At 37.0% G+C, this 25,323-nt stretch overlaps 5 protein-coding genes across 7 annotated transcripts in view; all 5 read left to right on the forward strand.

Annotated features, from left to right (window-relative positions):
• Positions 1–11,400, forward strand: part of LOC111446360 — a 12,771-nt gene extending 1,371 nt beyond the window's left edge. The window contains exons 4-17 of the mRNA XM_023085148.1: positions 311–373; positions 529–632; positions 1,192–1,258; positions 1,374–1,445; positions 1,877–2,038; positions 2,908–2,981; positions 3,077–3,174; positions 4,657–4,764; positions 6,678–6,775; positions 7,355–7,492; positions 8,714–8,761; positions 9,438–9,552; positions 10,519–10,619; positions 11,095–11,400. Coding sequence (XP_022940916.1) covers positions 311–373; positions 529–632; positions 1,192–1,258; positions 1,374–1,445; positions 1,877–2,038; positions 2,908–2,981; positions 3,077–3,174; positions 4,657–4,764; positions 6,678–6,775; positions 7,355–7,492; positions 8,714–8,761; positions 9,438–9,552; positions 10,519–10,619; positions 11,095–11,181 — 1,335 coding nt within the window. The 3' untranslated portion in view covers positions 11,182–11,400. The remainder of the gene's footprint in view (positions 1–310; positions 374–528; positions 633–1,191; positions 1,259–1,373; positions 1,446–1,876; positions 2,039–2,907; positions 2,982–3,076; positions 3,175–4,656; positions 4,765–6,677; positions 6,776–7,354; positions 7,493–8,713; positions 8,762–9,437; positions 9,553–10,518; positions 10,620–11,094) is intronic.
• Positions 11,401–11,777: 377 nt separating this feature from the next.
• On the forward strand, positions 11,778–14,587 carry LOC111446691 (30S ribosomal protein S20, chloroplastic). The gene is made up of 3 exons (XM_023085618.1): positions 11,778–12,030; positions 12,101–12,267; positions 14,169–14,587. The coding sequence occupies exons 1-3, from the start codon at positions 11,874–11,876 to the stop codon at positions 14,397–14,399; spliced, it is 555 nt and encodes a 184-aa protein (XP_022941386.1). The 5' UTR covers positions 11,778–11,873; the 3' UTR covers positions 14,400–14,587.
• Positions 14,588–16,890: 2,303 nt separating this feature from the next.
• LOC111446690 (ethylene-responsive transcription factor 4) lies at positions 16,891–17,726 on the forward strand. Its single transcript, XM_023085617.1, has one exon. It carries the CDS (start codon positions 16,981–16,983, stop codon positions 17,557–17,559), a length of 579 nt encoding a protein of 192 aa, XP_022941385.1. The 5' UTR covers positions 16,891–16,980; the 3' UTR covers positions 17,560–17,726.
• A 1,485-nt stretch (positions 17,727–19,211) lies between these two features.
• Positions 19,212–21,602, forward strand: LOC111446692 (protein yippee-like At5g53940). Its single transcript, XM_023085619.1, has 5 exons — positions 19,212–19,499; positions 19,603–19,646; positions 21,061–21,169; positions 21,259–21,314; positions 21,397–21,602. The coding sequence occupies exons 1-5, from the start codon at positions 19,404–19,406 to the stop codon at positions 21,458–21,460; spliced, it is 369 nt and encodes a 122-aa protein (XP_022941387.1). The 5' UTR covers positions 19,212–19,403; the 3' UTR covers positions 21,461–21,602.
• Positions 21,603–22,408: 806 nt separating this feature from the next.
• LOC111446687 (pre-mRNA-splicing factor CWC22 homolog) lies at positions 22,409–25,130 on the forward strand. 3 transcript variants are annotated; one of them, XM_023085612.1, is made up of 3 exons: positions 22,409–22,718; positions 23,077–24,750; positions 24,853–25,130. In XM_023085612.1, exons 1-3 carry the CDS (start codon positions 22,665–22,667, stop codon positions 24,916–24,918), a joined length of 1,794 nt encoding a protein of 597 aa, XP_022941380.1. In that variant the 5' UTR covers positions 22,409–22,664; the 3' UTR covers positions 24,919–25,130. The 3 variants fall into 3 exon arrangements, with proteins under 3 accessions (XP_022941380.1, XP_022941381.1, XP_022941379.1); XM_023085613.1 differs by lacking the exon at positions 22,409–22,718 and having other exon boundaries at positions 22,725–24,289; positions 24,437–24,750; XM_023085611.1 differs by lacking the exon at positions 22,409–22,718 and having other exon boundaries at positions 22,725–24,750.
• The last annotated feature ends 193 nt before the right edge of the window (positions 25,131–25,323 follow it).

Below are 25,323 nucleotides of genomic sequence, written 5' to 3' on the forward strand. Positions count from 1 at the left end.
GGGGGGGGGGGGGGGGGGGGGGGGGGGGGGGGGGGGGGGGGGGGGGGGGGGGGGGGGGGGGGGGGGGGGGGGGGGGGGGGGGGGGGGGGGGGGGGGGGGGGGGGGGGGGGGGGGGGGGGGGGGGTTTGACATTTAATTCTTTACATGTTTATCGATGTTGCGGGCCTAGTTGATTGAGTTTAAATTCATTGAAATCCCCCATTATTTTGTTCAACTGCAATAGCAATTCCAATCATGTTATTAGAATCCCTGGATGTGCCTCATGGTCTGTCAGTTGTATTGATTGTTTCTATACCCCCTCCTCCTGCAGCCCTTTGTACAGGTTGGACTACAAGCTGATTCTCAAGCAGTTAGAAGCTTAGCTTGTAAAACGGTAGGTTTTTGTTGCTGCTACTTGTTCAACTTAAACTAGTTATCCCTCTTTCTTGTCAATTACTTTTCCCTTTCTTTTTGGACTTGATTTTTTGTTATCACTATGCTAGTTATAGCCTTCTGTGTTCTTAAACTAAGAATTCAAAATATCTTCAGGTCACTCGCCTGCTGGAGGAGACCGATCCAACTACTCAATTGGCCCCACAACTTATTGTTGACTATAACATCTATCCACTTTTGATTGAGTGCCTTCTCAATGGGTAAGAACACATACTGATGATTGTGAATTAAACTATGAATGTGATTGAGCCTTGGATGGTACCGGTATAGTGCCTGTGTGTTTTTAATTAAATACTTATTGTTCATACATTTTTTCTACTTAAAACCTTACTTTAAGTTTGAAACTATAAATAGCACAGCTTTCTCGAATCATTAAAGAACTGTCGAATTATTCATCCAATACACACTTCTTTTACAATTTAGGAACATTTTGTTAATGCTGCAAAACTGTTATATAATTGAATTCTATGATTCCTTTATGGGTCTAGGGGTTCTCAACCCCACGAACTCCCCACCTGTCCCTCTGCTTCTTTGTGTTAAGCATCATTGACCTGATAAAACTCCTAAACTATGCAAATCTATTTAAAGCCCTCAATATTGGAACAAATGATGGTGTTCCTTGCATTTTCAACGTTCATGTTGTTAACTTCAAAAAAGGAAGAAAAAAATATCAGCTTTCTTTAGATTCTGAATCCGTTAGTTTCATCTGTTTTTATGTTGGTGTGGAACTAAGCGTGAGGTTGTCACTCTTTTTTGTAGTAACGAACAAGTTGCTAACTCGTCAATGGATGCAATAAAGAAATTAGCTGCATTTCCAAAGGGGATGGTACATATAATATACTATAGCGGTTATTTATCTGCTCAATATGGTTAACTTGTCCTGCATCTTGTTACAATAAATATTTTTTTGCCAAAACTTACTGTAATTTATTGCTCTGTAGGAAATCATCTTCCCAACAAATAAAACGGAAGCAACACACCTAGGAACTGTAGCTTCAACATGCTCATCTCTGGTATTGTAGCGGGTACTTTGACTTTGAGATATTTATTTTATTGGGCAACACTTAATGCTTGCTGAATATCATTTTAAAGAAAAATTCCTCCAACCATGCTCTCTTTTAATAGAGTTTATGTTTATTTATTTATTTATTTTCCCTCAAGAAGTTTATGTTTATTCATTGTCTCTTTTTTGCATCAGTGCCATTTTTGCAATTTGTACTTGTTTTCTTATCATTTCTCTAAGACGGGGATCCATCTTCCTTAAGAAAATATTTGAATTCTTAGCCAAATTTTAAAAACAAAAAGAAGCTTTTGAAAACTGCATTTTGTAGTTTTTGAAAACACCTGTAAAGAGTAGATAATGAGGCTAATTTTTTTTATCAAACAGGGCTTTAGTTACTAATAATTTGTGTTTCTGATTCTTATTGAAATTAAAATTTCCCAGGGAAGAGTCCGAGTTATGGCTTTGATAGTGAAACTGTTTTCAGTTTCTAGCTCTGTGGCATCTGCAGTATACAATTCAAATTTACTAAACCTACTTGAAAGTGAAATCAGCAACTCAAACGACACACTTGTAACTTTAAGCGTGTTGGAGCTCTTGTACGAGGTTTACTATCTCCTACTCCCTGATTTCTTGTTCACTAACATGTGTATCCCCCGTCTGTTTTTATTGTTGGTCTTGAGAGACATCAGTAAAAATGGTGTTATAAATTATGCTATCCCTTCAGTTTTTTTCTCTCTTTTTGTAAATGTTATTAAACTCGTACAAGTTGGTTACTGTGATATCCAACAACATATTCTTAACATGAATTTGAAACAGACATGATTTGAATTGTCATGGCTGAATGAGCTGCCTCTCTGACTTCCTGTTGTTAGTTAAGAAACAAGATGGTAGTTGCTTAGTGGTTTGGTCATGCAAGAAAAATCATTATGGTCTATCATTGTAGATGAAGTGGAATGGACAATTTGACACGGCAATGTAGCCTTGCTTGCTTTTGGCAAAACTAACGCAAAGAATTTGTTTAGAATGTTATTAAAATAATTGTTAGGAATAATATTACGATGTTAGGGTTATATTGATCATTAGATAAAGAGTTCGCTAGCAGGGTGGTTATAAATAATGGAGGTGGGAAGGGTTTGTAAGTCATGCATGTTTTTGAACTGGTCTTGTGAGCCAACTAAGCCTCTTTAATTCTTCAGTAACTTCATAATTTTTCTCGACAATCCAATAAATTTGCAGTCCATATTTTCTTGATTTCTTATCTCCAGATTGGGAATCTATTAGAATTATGGCCAGGATATATTTTTACTCAAGCATGCATGATAGAGCTAGAGCAATCATCATGAGTTACACCATGCTCTCTTTTGTTCTTCCTTTGTTTTATCATCCCACCTTGAAAATTTTCATTCTGATATAATTGATTTTCTTTTTATGCAATTTATAACATAATCTTATTATATTTCCAATTGATGAAGTTAGTGGAGATTGAACATGGTACAAATTTTTTGCCAAGGACCAGCTTTCTCCAACTACTAAGCTCTATAATCAGGTTTTGAAGAGAGAATTATAAACTTCAGTTATACAAGCTAGTGGTCTGACTTTGGATATTGATGGTGTTCTTAATTTTTTTGTTGTGTATTGCAGCAACCGGTCGGCAGAGTCTATATTAAGATCCAGAGCAATGGTCATTAGTGGAAGACTTTTGTCTAAAGAGAATATTTTCTCGCTTGTAGATGAATCTTGTAAGCAATAAGTTTACTGCATTTCATTTGATTAGAAAAAGGTGAATTATATTGAATTAGATTAACTTGTCGAATTTCAATTTTCACATTCCAAACCTCTTCCCATCAAGTTTTACTTTGGGACACTCGTATCCCTTGGACCTATGATTACTCGTTTTGGCACCATGGATATAAAAGCTACATATAGATCATGAAGATCACATCTATATATAACCTATGTGAAAGAACTAGGAAGCATTACACTGTTTTAGCTCTGTTTTAGGTAGAGCTTCTGTGTCAAAACACATGTGGTGTTAAAAGATCACCACTAGTCCAATAGGGTCGAGCCCAATAATTGTATGAGCCCATTGTCTAGATATTTTGGAAATATAGATGTCTAGATATTTTAAGAATAAAAATGTCTACATATTTTAGGATATGTAGACATTTTAGGAATAAATCTAGAATATCAATATGGTCTATATTGTCTAGCTTCTACTAAAAATACCCTTTCACTTGAAATCTCAAGCAAAGCAAAGTGTAGTAGTTTCTACCGACTGTCTTGTAGTCTCTTTTCGATTGGTCTTAATAAAGAGTGTGAGTGTTTTCCATAAAAGAGTTGTGTTCAATATGTTGATCATGCACATGTTCGTCTGGACACACTCCGAACATGTTTGACATGCTAAAAACATGGGTAATATTTATTCTATATATATATATATATATATATATTTTTATCTAGTTTTGGACACAGCTAAAAATAAAGCCAGACCTAAAAAGTTTATAAAAGAAAAGGAGTGAACGACCTTACTTGACCTTGATCTGTTTTATAGGTTATACAATTGTGTCCTTTGAGTTCTAAAAGAAAAGGAGAGAGGATTCTATAACAATTTCTAATCCTTTAGGATGACATCTTCTTCATCACGCTATGGCCAATTAAATTCTTCTATATTTTGAAGCTCTTAAAATATAGTTAGTTGACTTGACTTTCTATGTTTTTATCTATGATGAAGTATAATAAAAAAACTGTCCAGAACATATCTCTGTCCTACTTTTTTAGAAATCGACGTGCCTGTGTTGTATTGAGTTCATGTTTCTTAGAGAAGGAATCATGTGCCTTTTGTTATATTTTCAATTCAAGTTTTGCATAAATATCATTTAGATAAAAATTACAAAAAAATTGCAAGGCTAGGTTGAAAAATTGCACGAACAATGTCCAACCCAGGTTAGAGTTGGATTATTTACTTTTACGAGTAAGGGTTTTCTAGACTGAGAGCCTTTTATGATCGATTTTCTTGCTGTACAAATTCAAAAATATGAAAATCACTTGAGAGATTAGCACAATCTAATTGATTGTGTTGAAAGCAGTTGACAGTAATCTATAATCACCTAATACAGGTGACCCTATTGCCTAATTTAGTCTTCTGAATCTGTAAATTTTATCATTATCAGTAGGACAAAGAAATCTTTTGATAGCTTCTTGTTTTGCTTTGATATTCTCAGGTGTACGAATTTTAATATCTGCTATAGATGAAATTCTTGGATCATCTGAAGGCCAGGATGTAAATGTATGTGAATCTGCATTCGAAGCACTGGGTCAAATTGGTTCGAGTAAGTATAGCTACTGCCACTTGCAGTTTAAGATTTATTTATTTTAATGCGAGCAACTGGATTGTGATATTCTGTTACCATTTTTATAATAAGAGATAGAGTGAAGTTGGCATGTATTTCTAAATGCATGAAGACTCCAGAAAATAAACCTCGACCTCTTTAGAACATGTTAGATATTATCTTGTTTTTAATTTTTTCCCTTCTTAATGGAAAACTATGAACATGAAAGCTCGTATATACCCACTAAGATAAGTATTGGATGCTTAGAAACTATTAGCATTTTGGTTAATAATATCTATGATCTGATTTTAACTGTTACAATGAGAATGCAATGTACAGTAACTATTAAGGTTTCTACTTTTCAGAAGGGGTTTGTAGTAGATATCTTTTTCTAATAGGAAACCATAACATTTCATTGATATGATGAAATTACTTAAGGATAAGTTCCTATCCAATGAATTGCAAAAAACTTGCCCAATTGGTCGTGAGAGAAGATAAACTATAGGTACAAAAGGAGCAATCGATTTACACTAAGAGAGAGCCAAAAAAGTAATAGATGTCCGAAAGGAGTGTATGTTTAATTCCTTGTCTTTAAAGATATGGGAATTGCGCTTGTTCCAAGTAGACCAAAAGGAAGCCAGGTAAAATTCAGCCAAAGGATTTTCCTTTCTTTTTTGAATGGATGACCATTGAACACATTAGAAAGGAATGCTGATGATTTTGAGGGAATAGGAGAAAAGGATAGATGGTAGATGGGGAGATAAGCCAAAATAGCTTGTATGAGAGTCAGTCGACCTTACAAATATGAGCACATTTTCAACAATTGGCATCCAAAAGGTATTGAGACTTTGGCTTACCATTCAGAGGCAAACCCAAATAATCAGCAGGCCACTTTCCAATTTTGCAACCCCATTTCGCTGCCAATGACTCTTGCAAGAGAAGTATCAAGATTAATCCCCAAAAGTCAGTTTTCTGACAATTAATATTCATCCCAGATGCTTCCTTAAACTCATTAATGGTGTTGAACAAATTATTAATGTGATAGACATCAGGGGATGGAAAAAAAGGTGAGTAATCGATAAGCAAAGATTCACCCTGTCCACTTCAAACCCTTTTAATCAAACCTTTCATTTTCGCGAGGGAGAGCATTCTGCTAAGAGCGTCCATAACAATTGGAAAAAGGAAGTGTGAAGTACACCTTGTCTTAGGTGTCGAGAAGCAATGCTCTTACCAAGGGGTTTCCACTGATAAGAGGGAGAAGTTAATAGATGGCATATAACCCCTATTCCACCTCCTCAGATGCCCAAACCCTTTGCTTGCAGAATAAGGTCTAGGAAATCCCAGTCAACCTTGTCAAAAGCCTTTTCAATATCTAGTTTGACCACCATAACAATTCCATCCGTCGATGTATCTCATCTATTTGCTCATAAGCAATCAAAGATGCATCAATGATCTGTCTATTAGCCACAAAAGCTCACTGATTATCCGTTTGACCCCAGTGATTTGTTAGTGCTCAATTTATTAACAAAATGAATCTCTTCTTTGGGAAATGGTGCTTCCAAAAACATTTACTTTCCGTGGATTCTTCTAAAAACTAATTTTCGTATAATTTTTTTTTTACCTTTTTTATTAAACATTTTAGAAAACAAGAACAACGGTTATCAAACCCGTTTCTATTTTTTTAATTATTTTTTATTATTCAATAAAAATGGAAGATCAAGAAACAAAATACAGTCAACAAACGTAATTGATAATTCTATTTTTCTTTATTAAAAAAGTGGAAACGAGTAACAATAAATGGAAGTTACCAAACGTGCCTGAAGGTGTTTTACATCATTTTAACATTTTATTTAGACCTTTATAAACAATTCATCCCCAAAAGCCGACATGTATAGATCAAATTTGTCTCTCAGGCAAATGGGGAGCCACTTTACTGCTGTCAAGTTATCCAACTTGTGTGAAGTATGTAATTAATGCAGCGTTTGATCGGCATGAACATGGTAAACAGCTGGTAAGTATGTTAAGCTCTTTGACTTATATTTGCATTTATGCCATCGTTTTCTTCACCCCAGTTTCTTTCGTTAAACCATTTGGTAAGGTAAGTATATGGTAAAAAAACTAGATGTTTCAGCTTGCTTTGTAAATGATTAAGTTCGGAAAATCCCTTGGAAGCTAGACATTTCTCGGATGACAAAATTCTTCGCTAAAGTTCTTGCAAGGCTTATTTGTGGGAGAGTAGAGTGATAATGTTTTCAACAATGATTAATGTGGAACAGTGGTATTTTCCCTACTATGCCATGGTTTTAACAGAAAATATGGAATTATGAATATTTTTTGGATTGTAAGGTTGTAAGTGTTGCTATTCTCGTTTTGCACTGGTTTTCTATTTATCAAAAATCATTAACTCTTTTATCTTTTGTGTAAAGCGTTATATTGACCATCGGAAAGGATTTTGTTTTAAAAAGATGTTTGTGATAAAATGTGAACTGAAATATGCCATCGGCAATCTACTCAAAGCTAGGCGAGTATCTAATGATATGTGCTTTATGTACCTATAATATTTCACTTATATTTTCAACTGTCAATACAGGCAGCCATGCACGCTCTTGGTAACATCTTTGGTGAAACTCGATCTGAGAATGATATTATGCTGAATGATAATGCAGAAGAAAATTTACGGGACTTGATTTATCAAACTGCATCCAGAAGTCCAAAAATGACGCCATCAGTGAGTGAAGGGTTTAGGGTTTATTTCTTTTGATAATATTTTCCTGCTTCAAGTATGTTTCCTATCTGAAGTAATTTGGAATTTGATATCTAATCTGCTTTAGTTGCAGAATATATGTCATTCCAATTCAAACCAATCCTTCTGCACTCACTTGACAAGATTAGACATTCCTCTGTTTCCTTACATGTTAGAATTAAAACAAAATGCTTAAGCTGATGGTAATGGAGTTAAGTTCATATATCAAACATGTTGGTCCACAGGCTTCGAAGTGTAACAGATGTTTGAAATAAGAATTGCTATCTGTTCGTGAAATTAATTTGGTTGCTAAGCAATGTTTTAGAAAACATTCCTCAAGGCAACCTCGAGAAGCAAGACATAAGCCTTGAGGCAGTATGAGATGTAACATTACAATAGTACAAAACATACTCGAAAATTAATAACTATAAAGGAAAAAATCTCAATAGTCCATCGATATTCATTACTACATCTAACTTGCTTGTGTTAATAAGAATCTAATCAAAATGAAAACAAAGGTAAAGTAGGAAAAAGAATAAAACTCACCGTGAACAAATAAAAACAAAAAGAGAACAAGAGTGAAGGGGAAAAAATAAAACAAAACTCACCTTCTTGTGTTGTCAAAGATTTAGCTACCTTGCAGTTTGTTTTCTTTGGTTAATGCAGACACTCGCAGTTAGCTCTATTTTTAAATAATACAGCAAGGTGAAAACTTTTTCGTTTGTTAAGTAAACCAATTGAACTGCTTATGCCTTCTTAGTTTTCAGTGCATTTTTAAGTTCTCTTAGATATTTTCATGGCCCTATGGCTCATTACCAATGAACACAAGGCTTATGCCTTGTAGCCTCAGAGGCGTTCATGGACAGGCGTAGGTCTTTTTTTATGTGTTGAAGGCATAAGCCTTGATGTGCAATGTTTCCGCCTCACCCTTGAGGCGCAATATTTCTGCCTTACCTCAAGGCTTATGCCTTGAACTGAACGCATTATAAAGCATTGTTCCCAAGATATATGATGTGATGCTTCATACATTACTTGGTTATCACTGTTGTTAAGCCTTATGGAAAGATGTTTTTAGTGTTCTTTTAGAGTTTGGAGGGGATTGACCTATTTTCACTTAATTATCTTCAGCAAGCAACAATTTTGACATTGTTCTTCATTTCTTTCATGATCATAGTTTTTAAAAGTCTTAACAAGCTGCTATGGCAGGGTCTTATTCTAGCTGTCCTTCAACAGGACTCTGAGATTCGCTTGGCGGTGAGTGTTTCAGTAATTTTTTGTTACTTCCAACACTCTTTTCCTGTCTTTTAACTGGCCTTAAAGAATCTTGATCTTAGTTTTGTAGAAAAATTCCCAAAAGATAAAAATACATGATATTGGTCAAGCCAATACTCTTAAGAGGACATAAATTCAACGACCCTTGGATTTAGAGGACATAAAATAAAAATAGTCTGCAAGGTGCAAAGAATTCAAAATGTCTGTTCTTGTTCACGATGATTTATCATCCTTTATTATTGTGGATGGGGTAACTTGCAATCTTAGCGTATGGTCATTGGCATGGAGGCCTATTTTTCATAAAAAATGAGAACGCAGATGCTAAAAGACATGGATATGAACGCATAGAAATGGGTGCATGTATGAAGATTTGACATAGATATGTAGTACTTTGCGTTTTTTCATGTAAATTAGGCATAGCAAGACATTTTGATGTTTAGAGAATAAATATCTTATTTAGAAGCACATCCTATAAATTTGCATCAAATGGGTCTTCCTTGGTCTAGACAATTTTCTTCGTTTGTTTTTAGTTTAGGAAGTCTCAACTTCCAGTAAGAAGGTTACTTGGTTATGGGTTTAGTATTATCCTGGGCAAGAAACTATGTGGGTTCTAGCTTCCTATGTATTTACATTTATATGACTTGCTATTTTTCTTCAGAGTTATAGAATGATAACTGGGTTGGTCGCTCGACCGTGGTGCCTTATGGAAATCTGCTCGAAACAAGACATAATAAATATAGTTTCTGATGCAAGTACCGAGACTACAAAAATAGGTATATGTGCTTGCTCTCCCCTTGCATCCATCTTTTGAGGTGAATCAGAGATTTTTTTTCATGATTGTTGTGTATGCATCATTAGAAATACCACGGTCACTACAAGCATAAATCTTACTTAATTAGGTATTTATCTCAGGAATTTAAACAGTAATATAATTAAGCAGGCATTCTCCTCCTTTTATGGTGTTCCAGTTAAGGGTTGTTGATTTCTTTAGTTGTGACATAGTTAAGCAATCTCAAGCTTTTGTATTAGCCGTTAGCATGCAAACCTGCAATGTTCTTCAGATTTATAGAACATTAGTTCTTCCAGTGTCACAGTTTCAAACGAAATGTTCTAAGCATGTTCAGAGAAGAATTATTGTTGATGGCGTATGCTCATGTTCAATTTTAACTTCCTTTCTTTAAATTAATATCCAAAATCTTGCAAATCATCTTCACCCACTTGTTAATAACAAGTTTGCTAAATATATTGCTTTCTAGACCCTGTGAAAGCAACCCTATGAACTCCAGGCAATTTGAAATATGCTGTTGGGTTTATAATTGCTTCCATTGATCAAATCCCTTTGCTGTTCTTGTCTGTTGTTGGATCAAAGACATTTATTAGCATTTATTTCTGAATCATATCTTGGTGTCGTTAAGTCTTTTTTGTAGTCTAGTTATTTCAATACATTGACATGCATTATATCATTATGAAAAATGTAATGTAGGGTGCCGCTATTTTTGGTGTGCATTTCAGGAGTGTCTTCCATGATGCAATTCTTCATGCATGAACGCATTTCTTATTGTATGAATCTACTTTTGTGAGATTCATAAACTCTTTTGAAACAAATATTTCATGCAAGGTCTGCCATGTAATTAGATAGATTTGAGCGATCTTCCCCGTATGTTTGATTCTAATTTCAATCACATGGTTTATATTTTATTATTATTTATATATATAATTTTTTTTCATTTTTTTTTCAGGAATGGAAGCTAGATATAACTGTTGTTTGGCTATCCATAAGGCATTCATGTCTTCAACAAGGCTTACGGGCGATCCTGCCCTTGCTGGAATAGCTTCGAAGGTTAGATGGGATGCATAAATGAACTCTTGTGCATAAATATTTCATCCTTTTCTTCAACATTTTCCTTCTGCTCACAAAACCGGCTCCAGTTGAATGGATCATGTCTGATTATTTTTTGGGAAAGAAAAATCTAATTGACAAAATATTTATATGCCTATGCAATAATAACTTGAAACAGGAGGGGGGAGAACAAAAACAAAACTAAGCAGTTAGCCCGAAAAGGCCATCTCCATGTTTACGGCTTAACGTGTATACATCCTTTTATTGTTTTATTTATTTATTGTTATTAAGGTAGGGTGAGGATTTGAACATCTAACCTCTTGTTCGATGTTATATGCTTTATGCTATATGTTTCAATGTTTGAATGGTCGTCTTACTTGGGAAAAAATAGTGTAGAATTCTGCTGTTGGAGTTTGAAAATTCGAACTTCGTAGTGGTTATATGCCTGCTAATCGTTACACGGGTTTGTCTGCAGTTGCAGGAAGCTGTTCAAAATGGTCCATATCTTAGTAGAAGAAAACTGGAAACTCAACCAGCAATAATGACAGCTGAGAGATTTTAGGAGTACAGTATGGTTCAGAAATAAGCAAGCCAGTGGGTCGTAGGTAGTTGCATCTTTGGTTTCTAGTTGATCCGAGGAGTTCACAGAAGAAGTTGAAAATAGATTGAGCATTTTCCATGGATTGTGTGCACTAATATTTCTCTTCTACTTTGTTCAGTTTCCTGAATGGATTTGTTTATTAAAATTTGCTTGGGACAATGAATTTGTTTAAGTCTTTTTTTTTTCTTTTTTTTTCTTTTTTTAATATTTCATATAAAACTTTTTTTTAAGAAAAAAAATTAATCCAATTGTTTGAATCACTTATTTAAATATAATAACTTGAAATAGAGAATTTTAGCAAAATAAAAAAAAGGGTTCAAATTTGTAAAAATACGAGTCAATATTAATAAACTTCTTTCAACAATTTTTTTTTTTTTTTTAATCTTTATTTGTATTCTATCAAAGTATATAAAATTACTACTTGGCTCATATGAATGAAGAAGCTGGAAATAAATACTCCTTGGCTCTTATGTGGGGTTGGAATTAAAACTTAACCCGGTTGGGGATATACAAAACTGGAATCCAAACACCCAAAAATAACGGAAAATAAACCGATACTGCGTAGCTCTTCTTCCAGTGGATAAGCGCCTACAGAAGTGCAATAGAACCGCCATTCTTCAAACTGTGGAGCTTCGTGAATTGCCCAGCGAAAAATGGCGGCAGCTTCATTTAGTTGCTTTGCTCTTCCTTCTAAGTTCGGGAATCTTTCCCTTAATGCTTCTCCCTCCTGTTTGCCTGTTTCCTCGTCTTCTTTGGCTCTCAAATCTCTCAGTTTCTCGTCCAACATTTCAGTTTCTGCCTTCTCCAATGGTAATTTCTTTCTATCTTCTACTTTGATTTCTTGAAGAATTGGGGTTTATTTTGGTTCATTTTCGTTTAGGGTGCCTGTCGATGAGTGGAGCTCAGAGGCCACTTCGTTACTCTGTGGTTTGCGAGGCGGCTCCTCAGAAAAAGGCTGATTCTGCTGCAAAGAGAGCCCGGCAGGCTGAGAAAAGACGCACTTATAACAAAGCTCGGAAGTCCGAAATCAGAACCAGAATGAAGAAGGTACCTAATTTTGGCTGGTTTTTAGATTTTTGTTATGGAATTCTCTCGGAATTGATGAAATCCATCGCTCGTGAAATTGAAAATGAAAGTGAATCTGATGTATCTGTTGATAATGTGGAGAATAAATTTGGGTGTGTTCTGTCTTAGAATTATGCACTCCAGAATTTGTTTCATCTTTGATTGAGTATTTATATTTGAAACAAACTAGCCCAAGTCCTAACAGCTCCCCTCCTTCTCTAGAAGCTTTATTTTTGGCACTGGAAAGTTGAATTTCTTGGTGATTTTCGTTTTGGCTGGCATTTGCCTAATTGTTAAGCACTTTTAAAAAACTGAACTGTATCAGAACCGAAGGAGTTAAGTACTTCTGTGTGTTCCTTGGATAGGATTGATGCTTGATGCTTGCTATTATTTTGTATGATTTTGTTTGCCAAGGTCGATCGTAGCTTGTTGGCTTGGTTGCTTTGTTGTTGAGTTGTGCTGCTTGATATGAAAATCTGATCAATTGATGTTCTTGTTTATAAAAGATAGTTATAAACGCTAACCACCACCCAAATAAGACATGAAACGACAATGTAGGCTACTACAGGGAAGTCAAAGCAACTAAACTAATTTTCTCATGTAGAGAACTAAATAGTGATCCTTGGTATATTTTGTATAGTATGAACTATCAAGCATCCATACTTGATGAATAATTGGAAAATGACTCACAAAAATCGTCATGCATATGCTATAGATGATTGAATGTTCTTGTCTAGAGGTGAATTGCTTCAGCATAGAACTTTTTGATGGGCTAGAGATGGGTTTTCTAGATGGTTTTCTTGTTGTTTAAGACCAAATTGACGTGTTTGAATGGCGTTTGGCTTGGCCAAATTTGTTCAAATATTTAGTTGCCGGTGATAATTGTTGTTGTTTCAACTTTGGATGTGAGGTCCCACGTTGGTTGGAGAGGGGAATGAAGCATTTTTTATAAAGACGTGGAATTCTCTCCCTAGTAGACGCATTTTACAAACCTCCAGGGAAGCCCAAAAGGGAAAGCTCAAAGAGGATAATATTGACTAGCGGTGGGCTTGGGATGTTACAAATGGTATCAAAGTTAGACACTGGGCAATGTGCCAACTAGGAGGCTGATTCCCGAAGGGGGGTGGATTAGGGGGTCCCACATCGATTGGACAAAGAGAACGAGTGCTAGCAAGGACACTGGGCTCCGAAGGGGGTGGATTGTGAGATCTCACATCGGTGGAGAGGGGAACGAAACATTCTTTATAAGGGTGTGGAAACCTCCCCTAGTAGACGCGTTTTAAAAATCTTGAGGGGAAGCCCAAAAGAGAAAGTCTAAAGAGAACAGTACCTACAAACGGTAGGCCTGGGCTGTTACAATTGAAGAGCTGTGTAATATTACTAACATCTTTTCCTGAGCTAGTAATAAGCAACCTTTTGTGTTACTGGAGTTCCATCTTGAAATAATCTTTAAGTTTGACAATCTTATGCACCTAGGACGAATTTCTTTTTTTTTACTTTGGTGTCTCTTGCGAATGTTTAATTATGTTTGCAATGTTAGCCACCACGGATCGGTCCAGTGGTCGAAAGGGTTGTGTTTATAAAACTAAGGAATTAGAAACAATTGGTTCAAAGCCATGATGGCCACCTACCCGAAATGTAATATTGTTTGAGGGACCTTGGCCACAAAATATAGTAGGATGATATAGCTGTGTCGAGAGAATAGTTAAAGTGTGCGCAAGCTAGCTCGAACTCTCATGGATATCAAAAAATATATATATATATACGTTTGCGAAGTTCTCGTTTGTCATCCTTCCAAGAAAACGAAAGTGTTGTAGCTTAATCCTTTTCGAGTTTCATTAATTTTTCTTTTGGTAACTATTCTTTCTCTCATACAATTCCAGGCTATGGAAGCTTTAGATGATCTGAAGAAGAAACCTGAAGCACAATCAGAGGAAGTTCTTCCAATTGAGAAGCTCATAGCAGAAGCATACTCAGTGATCGACAAAGCCGTGAAAGTCGGAACATTACACCGAAACACTGCAGCACATCGAAAATCTCGGCTAGCCAGAAGAAAGAAAGCTGTAGAGATCCACCATGGGTGGTACACCCCTGCCTCACCAGCAGCTGCCTGATGCTACCCTCTTGTTCTCATAGCTAATGGGGCTGAAGAAGGAGTGGGAAGATCAGACCAGATCAGATATTGACAAGTTTGTTTCATTTTCCTTCATCTGTTTCTCTTATTTTGATATTTAGTTTGAATGTTGTTCTTTGTCTACTGCTGAAGCTTCACTTCTATATCGTCTGCTCTTGGTTAATGGTTCCATAAAATTTTAACTTCAACAAAAGCTTGTTTTAAGGGTGATAAAACTCAAAACACATCCAAGTTGCTAAGCTTGTTCTAGACAGTCAATGGGAGACCTACCGTAGTTGTTGGCCCTAACCAACTAGATGTATTGTGGCTTAGAACCCAATCCAAGGCTAGTAAGACTACTCCAAACAGACCTATACCAAACAAACCAAATCAGCCCCAGTCCGATTTTTTTGTGGCCCAACTAGCTTGCCTCTGTACTAAGCCAAGTCATTCGACTTGACCTTGCATTCACTTGGGGCCAAGGTCTCTCGGCGCAATGTCACATTTCAATTCTCATTTTGGTTTCCAATTAATGCAGCTCACATGTCTTGATGTCATCCCAAGTCATGGGATGTTGTAGGACATCGTAGCTCACTCTGCCATGGCCATAAAAAATGAGCCAATGTGTTCATAATATTGGGACATCCTGAGCATTCATTTATCTAGGTTCTATCGATGCATTGGACTCTCATTTACAGGCTTCGTTTCGGAGAGTGGGTGTTTGATCCAACCTCTAACACATGACCATTTAACAACCTCCAACACATGTTTGATCCATCTGGATAGTGGGCTGATACTATGCCTCCAAAGTACATTTCGAGGTGTTTTTGGTCTAGTAGGTATAAATATGATTTTGACGAACGGACATACAATGTCGATGTTCGTCTGTTTCGTGTCCGATTGACACCAAACTTGACGAGTTTCATGTGACTTGACTCCAGAACCGCATGCTCAAATTTCCTTTAGAACCCAAACTTTCGAGATTAAGACTCAGGGCCCTACCTAGACCATTCAACAAGCCTATGTCTTGACTTAACTTTCATGCACATCTCTAGGTGTTTTAGATGATAGACCGTCCTCCTCAATCGCACCATGACACTCATCTTATCACAGTCCTTGCCCCGCAGCAACCGTCTAAATGAAAACTTCACTCCATGTTAAAAGAAAAATGACAAAAAAAGAAAAGAAAGGAAAAGAAGAAGCTTAGACGCTGAAAGAGAGGTGATATAAAGGTAACGAAATAGAGATGACGTGGCAGCATCAGAATGTAGAGGCAAGTAGAGGCGTTAGATGAGAAGGTACGGTCTTCCCATGACTTTCCATCCAATTTCAAAAGAAGTATAGGATCCCACGCGGCGCCGCAATCACAACCAAAATTGTCAGTTTTTTCCATTTTCCTTTTCTTTAAGTTGCCGTCAGCAACCGGTTACCGGTGGCACCCACGAACCAAACCTCCCACGTGACCACACCCACCGCCCCTCTATTTATCTCTGCCCGCGTGGCCACACCTTCCCCCACATTTTTAATTATTTATATATTCAATTACTAATTCTTCCCTCGCTACAATATTACATTACCCCGTTATTTATTTGTAATCAAATAAATTACAAGGATATAAAAGAATGATAAATAGAAAAATATCTATGGTAGGAAGACAAATATCTTATAATAAAATATCAAATATGATATATATATATATATATATATATATATATATATGGTAAACTATAATTTAGTACTAAATATCCTTAACACTTCCATTTTTAATTTTTATTTTTGTTATTAAAATAAAATAAAAAAATTTGACATCATGATTACATAATATTGAAATAAACCGTAACCAGTATCTTAATTTTTCGTATATATATATAAATCTACATTAGTTGGGTTGAGTTGGAAAAATCTTTTGGATAAAGATGAATTTTGAATTAGTTGGGTTGGTGACTCGAACCATCTAAATAAAGTTGAGTTAGAATGAGCTGTCATTTGTTTTTTTAGTAATATTATAAAACTCAAATATCAAACATTCATAAATGACAGAATATCACTAATATCGATTATAAATATAAAATATTTTAATATTCATAATAATTTTAAAAGTAAAATTAAGTTGAGACAAAAAAAAAATTGGCAACACATCTACCCGTACAAAATTTTCATTTTCCAAAAATTCAACAAAAAAAAAAAATCTAACCTAATTTAATTTTAAAATTTTTAAGCCTGTTAAATTTAAAATTTTTTAATTGGAACTTAATCGCCACCACCCGAGTGGAGGAGACGGCGGAGCGGGGAGGCAAGGAAAGGGAGCGGTCAAACGCCTCGTTGACTGAGCTTTGAATATATTCATCACCTAAGCTTCCTTTCATTTTCTTTTTCCAAAGGCTGCATGGGGCACGTGCTTTGTGCGTGATTCAGACGCTCCTTCTTCTACGCTCCAAAATTACTCCTCTTTTTTTTTCCCTCTCTCTCTCTTCCGCCTATATAAACCCTAAATCCTTCCCCAATTTCCCATCCGAATTTCATTTCGTATCAATTCCTCTCTATAACCACATTTCTTTACATTTCAAAAACAGAATCGATTAATGGCTGCCGGAGACCGATCTACTTCAACCGCCGCCGTTGAGATCCGGTACAGAGGTGTTAGAAAGAGGCCATGGGGTCGTTACGCAGCGGAAATCCGCGACCCTCGCAAAAAAACTAGGGTTTGGCTTGGCACCTTCAACACGGCGGAGGAAGCTGCACGTGCTTACGACTCAGCGGCGCGTGAATTCCGAGGCGCTAATGCCAAAACCAACTTCCCAACTCCGAACGAATATCTCGTCGACGACAACAACAACAACAAGTTCCGTAGATCCGCTTGCAGTAGTCCCAGCGAGAGCAGCACCGTGGACTCCTCTTCCGCTCCATCCCCGACGGATGCTTCCCTCACTCGCTTCCTCGATGGCAGCCACCCTCCAGCCATTTCCCGTCCAATCTTCTTCTTTGACGCGTTCGCTCAGGCGGAGAAGATGAACGACTTTCGCCGGACTGTAACCGTCGCTGTTGCCGGCGGATCGGCGAGCGACTCCGATTCATCATCCGTAGTTGATTTCGACGATGATTCACAAAAATCACGGCCGTTTGATTTTGACCTGAATCTTCCGGCGGTGGAAGTTGCCTGAGGATCTAATTTTTCAAATTTAATATATATCCGTAATCCATTTTTAGGTTTGATGAAATGTTCTGCCCAAAATGAGATTGAAAAAAAAAACTGCGTTGTTGTATAGATAACAGGAATTCCTCCTTCCACTTTCAATGGAGAAATTTGGATAATTTTATTTATTTATTTGTGTCGAAAAATTTAAATTCCTTTTCTCCCCTATTTTCTCGAGAACGACACGTCGGACGAATACAGCAGATCTGGAGTCGCCGGCACGAATCACAATAGAGCCGACTTGTCGTTTGGGATTTTTTTTTATTAAAAAAAAAAAAAAATTGCGTGTTTCCATAAATTATCCGTATCCCGCGTCGGCCGTCGTGGGGGCGGCGGCGGGCCCATAACTCTTTTAAAATAAATTTAAATTTTGGTCGATATTTTAAAGTAATAAAAATGAGGGTAATATTTAAAAAAAATAAATAATAAATGAGTGAAAGAAAATGCACCGCGCAGGTTCATGATGGGTAGGCGTGGGGGCGCACTCCTGTGTTTCTCTTTTTTACAGAGCCCATCTGACCGTCCCTCGTGATCGCCATGGTGACTGTCATTATCCGACACGTTTCCACAAGATATTCTTGATCCAACGGCTCAAATTTTTTACTTAAAAAACTTTTTTCACAAAATAAAATATTAATTATTGTTGCAGGCGGCAGGCATATACGCCACTTAAATATTCAACCAATCGTAGAAAAAAAAATCATAAAAAGAAAAAAAAGTAAATTCCTGCCACGCCACCACCTGTCGTTACATTATTTTAAATAAAATTGTAATATACTCAAATTATTTAAATATTTTCTTAATGTCTCGGTTCTAATTAATTATAAAATATATATATATGAATAGGGAACGAGTCTAAATCTTCATTTTAAAACGGGGAACAAAAGGAGATGCGTCCACGTGTCGGAAGGTGGCATCAGGGGTGGGACCTGTAATCCGCGTGGCGTGGAACCCGTCTCAACGCGGCTGTGTTTTGGCGGTGCTGGATCCGGGAAAGGCGCCCAATCATTTAGGACCACGTCAGTGGAAGTACGGATAAAATTGGTAGGCCGGCTGTTGTGGCGGTGAGTTGTCTGAAAGGGACAGACAGTTAGGCGACGCGTCCGCAGATTTCAGACTAGGGCTGGGGTGAGTATGATTCCCACTGCCACGTGTACTCATTTTTTTTTTTTTGTTTTTAATTTAATTATTTTTAAGGCGGTTGTTAAAAAAGATGGGGGCGGCTGGGAGCGTGAGGCGGCTTTAAAGCTGTATGCTGTTGGGTTGTCAGGTAACCAACCGGCTTTTATGCTGTCTTCACACTTTTTCTTTTTAAGTCAAAAAAATCAAAATTATAACTTGAAGATAAATCAATAATAATTTTTTTAAAAAAATAATTATTACGTTAATTTAATTTATTTTTTTTTAAATTTTAATTTATATTTCAAGAGGGAATTATAAAATTTAAATTTTATGACATTTTAATAATTTATCATTTATTTTAAATTTATAAACTAACTTTTAATGGAATTTTTTTATTACAAAAAAGAAAGAACAAGAGGCCCAATGTTCGACCCATCTCCTTGTTCATCGAATCGAAACGGATGTCCAATGGGCCAAATCTTACAGCTTCTTCTTCACGTCAACAATGGTTGTGCTCGTGTCCTTCGTCTACTGGAATATGGACGAATTTAAGAGAAAAAGGCGGTTTCCTTTTTCTCCGTATTACATTCTCTCAATCCAAGCTTACTTTTACTGTTTACTAAGGAGCAGTAGTTGCTTCAGACGGCGGCGCTATCCTTTCCGTGTAGAAGCTGAGTCGGAAAACGAGCGATGGGAAGGGTTTTTGTTGTGGAAAAGGAAGGGCGATCGTACAGATGCAAGTTCTGCAATACACAGTTAGCTCTCGCCGATGACCTTGCATCTCGGGTGTGTATACATCTTTTTTTAACGCAGATTTTGTTTAATGTTCGGTAACTGTTTTACATTTCAGCAGCTCTTTCGTCTAACTTTTTCGCTCTTATTTGATCAGACCTTTCATTGCCGCCGGGGAAAAGCTTACCTCTTCAATCATGTGTGAGTTTTCTATCTTGATTTATAATTTGAGTCGCTATGCACTCAAAACTGACCCGCATATTGAACTAGTTTATATGTTCACGTTGTAGATCGTCAATTATTTAAGTCTCGATTCATGTAGATTTTAGGTAGCTAAAAACTAAGACTTAGAATTGATATTGGCTTTGATTCATAAGGGCTTAATCGATGTTATGTTAGTGTCTCAAACTCCTCATCACCATAATTTATATAAGAATGACACATATTCAGTCATTTAGCTCCTCATAAATAGATGAACCGACGTTCTTTTCTTCCTTAAACCTTTCGAAAAAGAAGAATCAAATGAAATCAGGTCAGTTAAGTAGTTCAGTCTCATTTATCTAGAGTCTTTATAGGAGAGTAAATGAATTAGCTGCTTCACCGGGTGAAAGACTGAAATCAGTCGAATGCCAAATAACATAAACCAGATGGGAAGGAGTAGATTTTCTCATAGTGTAAGTGTATGATATGATCAACAATCAAGCCATAACATCGAGATGCTTTACTCCTAACCCCACAAGGTTCCGAGACGAAGCGCCACACTTCTTCAAGGCCCTACAGAGTTCCTTCATTTACTTGTGTGAGCCCCCCCCACCCGCTCACGCTCCTTACCAACAACCCAGTGCTTCGCCGGAACACACCATAGGTTAGTCCAACAACCAGTGGGTTCCTCGCTGCTGCACATTAGCAGAAAAAAAATGAGTGAATAGCCGGTCCCATGCAAGTTTCTCAATCGATTTCCTTTATCCTTTAGTAGTGCTTTAGTCATTCCCTCCTCCCTCTTCCCTCTTCTTTTCAGTCGAGATTGATTATGAATGTATGTCCTTCTTTAGTTTGGAGATTTTGGAGTTAAGCAGCCCGCAAATGACGAGGTCATGGATGAAGTGGGTAGTAAACTTCTATGTGCTTAGAGCAGGCATGAAACACAGGATTGGCCAAGAGATAAACAGCCAAAGGCAGACAAGAAAAAGTCCCTCCCCTTTTGTTTGCAAGTAGAGCACTAAAAGCACCCAAATTAGCCTATCTACTAAGCGTGCAAGTGGAGAGAACTCCATATTGGAAAGAAACTATACAAAAAAAATGGGAAATGAGATTCCTTGTAGGCTTGACTTTCGTTCGAGAACTACTGCACTCGACTGAACTATAAGGTGGAGACTAGATATGGGTATAGTATAGGCTGCTATGAAAGGAAATTCAGGCAAGCATAATAGGAAACTCCTAACATACTCGTTTTAAAAATCTTGAGGGGAAGCCCAAAGAAGACAATATCTGGAGAGAGACGAGCTTCTTTTCTTCCCTTTGTTACATACAAAATAGTCATGTTCATCGTTTACGATGTTATTATCATTACAAAGCATGGATTATATTCACTTACCTTTTGGAGTTCTTCATAAAGAATAAACATTTCTTCGGGAGCATTGGAAGAGAGGATGATGCTCTCAGGACTACATACAGTAGCTGACATATTTTGTTGCACATGTGGCCAAATTGTCGGGTGGAAATATGTAAGCAAACCTTCCTTGTCGGGTGGCTACCAATATGTATAATTTGCCAAACCTCTGTCAACATGTTTGTTACTCATTATTTCATTCAGGACGCAGCACATGAGAAGAGCCAGAAATACAAGGAGGGCAAGTTTGTTCTTGAAAGGTGGATTTCTCATGTCTGTAAGTTGGTTAAACTTGTATAAATCTTTTGCAGTCTCAACTATTTTTTACTTGTGTTGAACCAGGGGGAGGATCGTGGATGACACATTGAATTTTCGACTTAGTATCAGTGATAGCGATGATAATTAGGGTATGATGTTACCATGTTACTATATATAATGAATCATGATAATTACTGAATGATAATGCTTGAGTTTGTAAATAATGTAATAATGTCTGGAGTATGTAAATGCTGAGCTATGTAGATGGGCATGCCTTTTTCTGTTGATTCTTCTACTCTTCTTGTTCATTATTTTCAGTGATTATTAAAAATTCCGGATGATTTCTCATTTTAGGGTGGGCTTACTCATCGACTTACATGATTGTTTTGATTTTGATTTTTGATTTTTTTCTATTGAAAATCTTCTCCTAATTTAGAGAATGATCATGAATTTATAATAAAAAAAATATTATCTTAATTGGTATGAAGCATTTTAGGAAAGTCCAAAGCAAAGCCACTAGAGCTTATGCTCAAAATGGATAATATCATACCATTGTGGAGAGTTTGTTCATCTAACAATCTCATTATTGTAAATATTCGATTGAAATGGCTACTTGTAGCTTAATTAAATATTCATTGCTTTTTTTAGATACTATTTTGTAATATTTTATTGATAATATAAAATTAACACTTCATGACTACACCAACAATCACTACTACTGTTTGCCTCACAGGACAACCGTCCGCCATCCACCTCCGGTGACCACCACCACCACCATCTATCACCAACCTCCAACAACCACCGTCTACCACCTGACCTATATCCACCTCTTACAACCACCATCTACTTAGGGTGACCACTATTATCACCCATCGTCTTATATCCACTCATGAGATCCTACGTTAGTTGAAGAGGAGATCGAACAATTTCTTATGGAAGGTGTAGAAACTTTTTCTAGTAGATGTGATTTAAAATTGTGAGGCTGATGACAATACAAGATGAGTTATGGAGTTGATTTATAAATAAAAATATTTGAAAAGTTTTAATTTTAAATTGTTTTTATAAAGAAAACTTAAAAAAGAAAAACAATTAATTCAAAAAGTGGACACGAATACGGAGAAAGAGTGTGAAGGACAGCGGTTGTCAACGAACAGAGAAACGGACCTCCTCCAGTTTGCGATGAGATCCGTCGGAAACAGAGCAAACCCTTCATCAACCTCCAATACCTTCACTTTTCTAATTTCCCAACCCTAATTCCCTCATTCAATTTGATTCTTCTCTTTTTGCTTTCAATTTTCCCCTTTTTATCTGTTTTTTCGTTCTTCTCCCTGGTAATTGCAGGTTAAATCCCGATGGGAAAGTTCTCTTCTCGCAAGAAGGGGCGTTCCAAGACTTCTTCATCCCAGGTACTCTCCCTCTCTCTCTCTCTCTCTCTCTCACACACACACACACACACACGGGTAATGTTCTAAGATTATGCTGTAGTTTGGCTTATGAATTCACGAACATATCTGGGAAATCTTTGCTTGGTCGATTTGTATGCTTGAATTTTGAGTTTTTGTGTATGAGCTTCTTCTTCGTCTTTCACTTTTTTAGTTCTGCTTTCCGCTGGCAATTGGTAAATGTGATATTGGTATTGTGGTTGCGGTTTAAAATATGAATGTTTTCTCCATCTCTTGCCTCTCTTACCTCATATACGTTTGTTTTGATGCCGATGTGAATTTGTTTTGCGTCCTTTTCACCTTTTTGGCTCAAACCATGAAGAGAAGTAGGAGAAAGAGTAGGAGTAGTAGGAAACTGAAGTCCATGCGGTATCGCCATGATTCTCCCTCTGGCTCTGACAATGATTCTGAAAGCTCAACTTCATTGTCTTCTTCTAGCACGGAGGATGACGAAAAAGTGGGAAGATCTCGATCCAAGATGCGTAAGAATGCTAAAAAGAGAGCCAAGAAGCGATCTCATGACCGTCAAAGAAGGGATTACTCCCCTCATCCCAGAAAGAGGAAGCATTCAAAGAGAGACGAGTGTTGTGAGATGAAGAAGAGCAATAAAAAGAAGCGTAAACGAGATGCGAGTGTTCGTGCCACAAGTAGTGACTCTTTGAGCTGCTCGACTTGTGGAGATGGGAGTACAACCAGCAATGAGAGGGAAATCGATAGGCGTAAGGGCAGGTCTAGAAAGAGGAAAGAAAATATGGGGAAGATTGAAAGGAGTCGGTATTGGTCAAAGAGTCATTCGCCATGCTCTTTATGTAGTGAAGGTAGTGATCATCAGAATGAGGTTGAGAATGTCTGTTATGTTGAAAATAACTTTAGACGACTAAGATCTGTAATCGTTGTAGTTGGAGAGGAAGATAAATTAGAGACGTTTGATGGGAATGAACTACAAGAAAACGTCACGCATCAACCTGATCATGACCACCCTTCTTTTGGGGATATAAACAGAAATGATGGGATGAGTAATAGAGAATTAGATAATCTTATATCTGAAGAGGCACCAGTGATTATAACTGACAATAGAAACTCTATAGTTGTGAAGGATGATGGAGTTCAAAATGAAGGAAGCAACAATAACCATGGAGGATCAACTCATGACCATCCTTTATATGAAAGAAAGAATGGTTGTTCTGTAAACACCGACGACACAAACTGTATCGACTTAGAGTCGATTTTAAGACAGAGGGCTTTGGAAAACTTAAGAAAGTACAAACGGGTGCTCCCAAGGAATGTGGAAACTCCTGCTAATTACGAAGTCGACAATAGTAATGATGCGAAGCAACTGGACTCCCCTGTCTCTAAGTTGGTTCACGTGACTTCCCCTAGGGATGAGGCTGGGATAAATGGTCACAGGTTCTCTAGACAAGGTGGAGGGAACGCTGTAAATTCAATGATAATTGAAAATGGTGTTAAATCTACCGATGAAATGGACTCGGCCGTTGCATCTACGTATGATCCTGTCTATTCTTCACAGCACCTGGGTAAGATTTCCAATGGAAGCAATGATATGAATGAACTGAAGCAGCATATTTCGTCAGTAGACCAGGAGGTTGTAAATGATAGTATTTGCCATATGGCAGATGCAGATATTTGTCCAACAACTAACAGAAGCAATTTGGTTATTGCAGCTTTGAAGCCCGAGTCGAATGTTGATTCTCTTACCGAGCAGGCATCTGCCTCTCAGGAATCTATCCAAACAAAGCCATCTAAATCCGACATGGGCGACGGTGAAACCACTCAAACTCAGACCCAGATGAGGAACAATGATGTTCAAAACATTGGTGATGGTTTCGGATCTTCAGCTCACAAGCCATCATCTTCTTCTTCCCTTAATTCTATTTCAGGAGAAAGTCTCTTGAACGATTCCAGACACGAGAGTGGTGAAGGCTCACAGTTCGAACAGAAAACAATGTCGGTAAAGCGGGGTGGTGAAATGGTGCAGGTGAGAATATTGAGTACTGACTAAATTTATATATTCAGCAGGGAGTATAATTGTACTAGTTTTGTTAAGAACTTGGAACGGATCTGCAAATATTCATTTCAGGTTAACTACAAGGTGTACATTCCAAAGAGAGCTCCTGGTTTGAGTAGGAGGCAACTCAAGCGGTGACTTAAGATCCATGATTTTGCAGCCTTGTAGGATGCTCCTGTTGCTTGCCATTCCAAAGATTGTGAAGTTTTGGATTAGAATTTTCCATTCGCTTTCTGTGCGAAGGATCTATAAAGCCTTGAAATATGAACAATAATTAGTGCAGCCAATTGGTAGCATTTGTCTGTTAACTTTTCCACGAGAATGATCAATATGACCATTTGATCAAACGAGAAAACTTGGTGATGTTCGGAGCCAGTGATGATTCACACAGCTTGACAAATCTATCTTGAAATTTTGAAGTGATATCGACAATGCTTTTTTTTTTTTAAGAATAGAAAATTATAACACCCCGATCAAAGTAAAACCAAAAGAGAGTTAGAAATGACTCACCAGCAACCAAACGAAAGATTCACGGATTTATTG

The sequence above is a fragment of the Cucurbita moschata genome, unplaced genomic scaffold, assembly GCF_002738365.1.
Source record: "Cucurbita moschata cultivar Rifu unplaced genomic scaffold, Cmos_1.0 Cmo_Scf00008, whole genome shotgun sequence".
Classification (NCBI taxonomy): domain Eukaryota; kingdom Viridiplantae; phylum Streptophyta; class Magnoliopsida; order Cucurbitales; family Cucurbitaceae; genus Cucurbita; species Cucurbita moschata.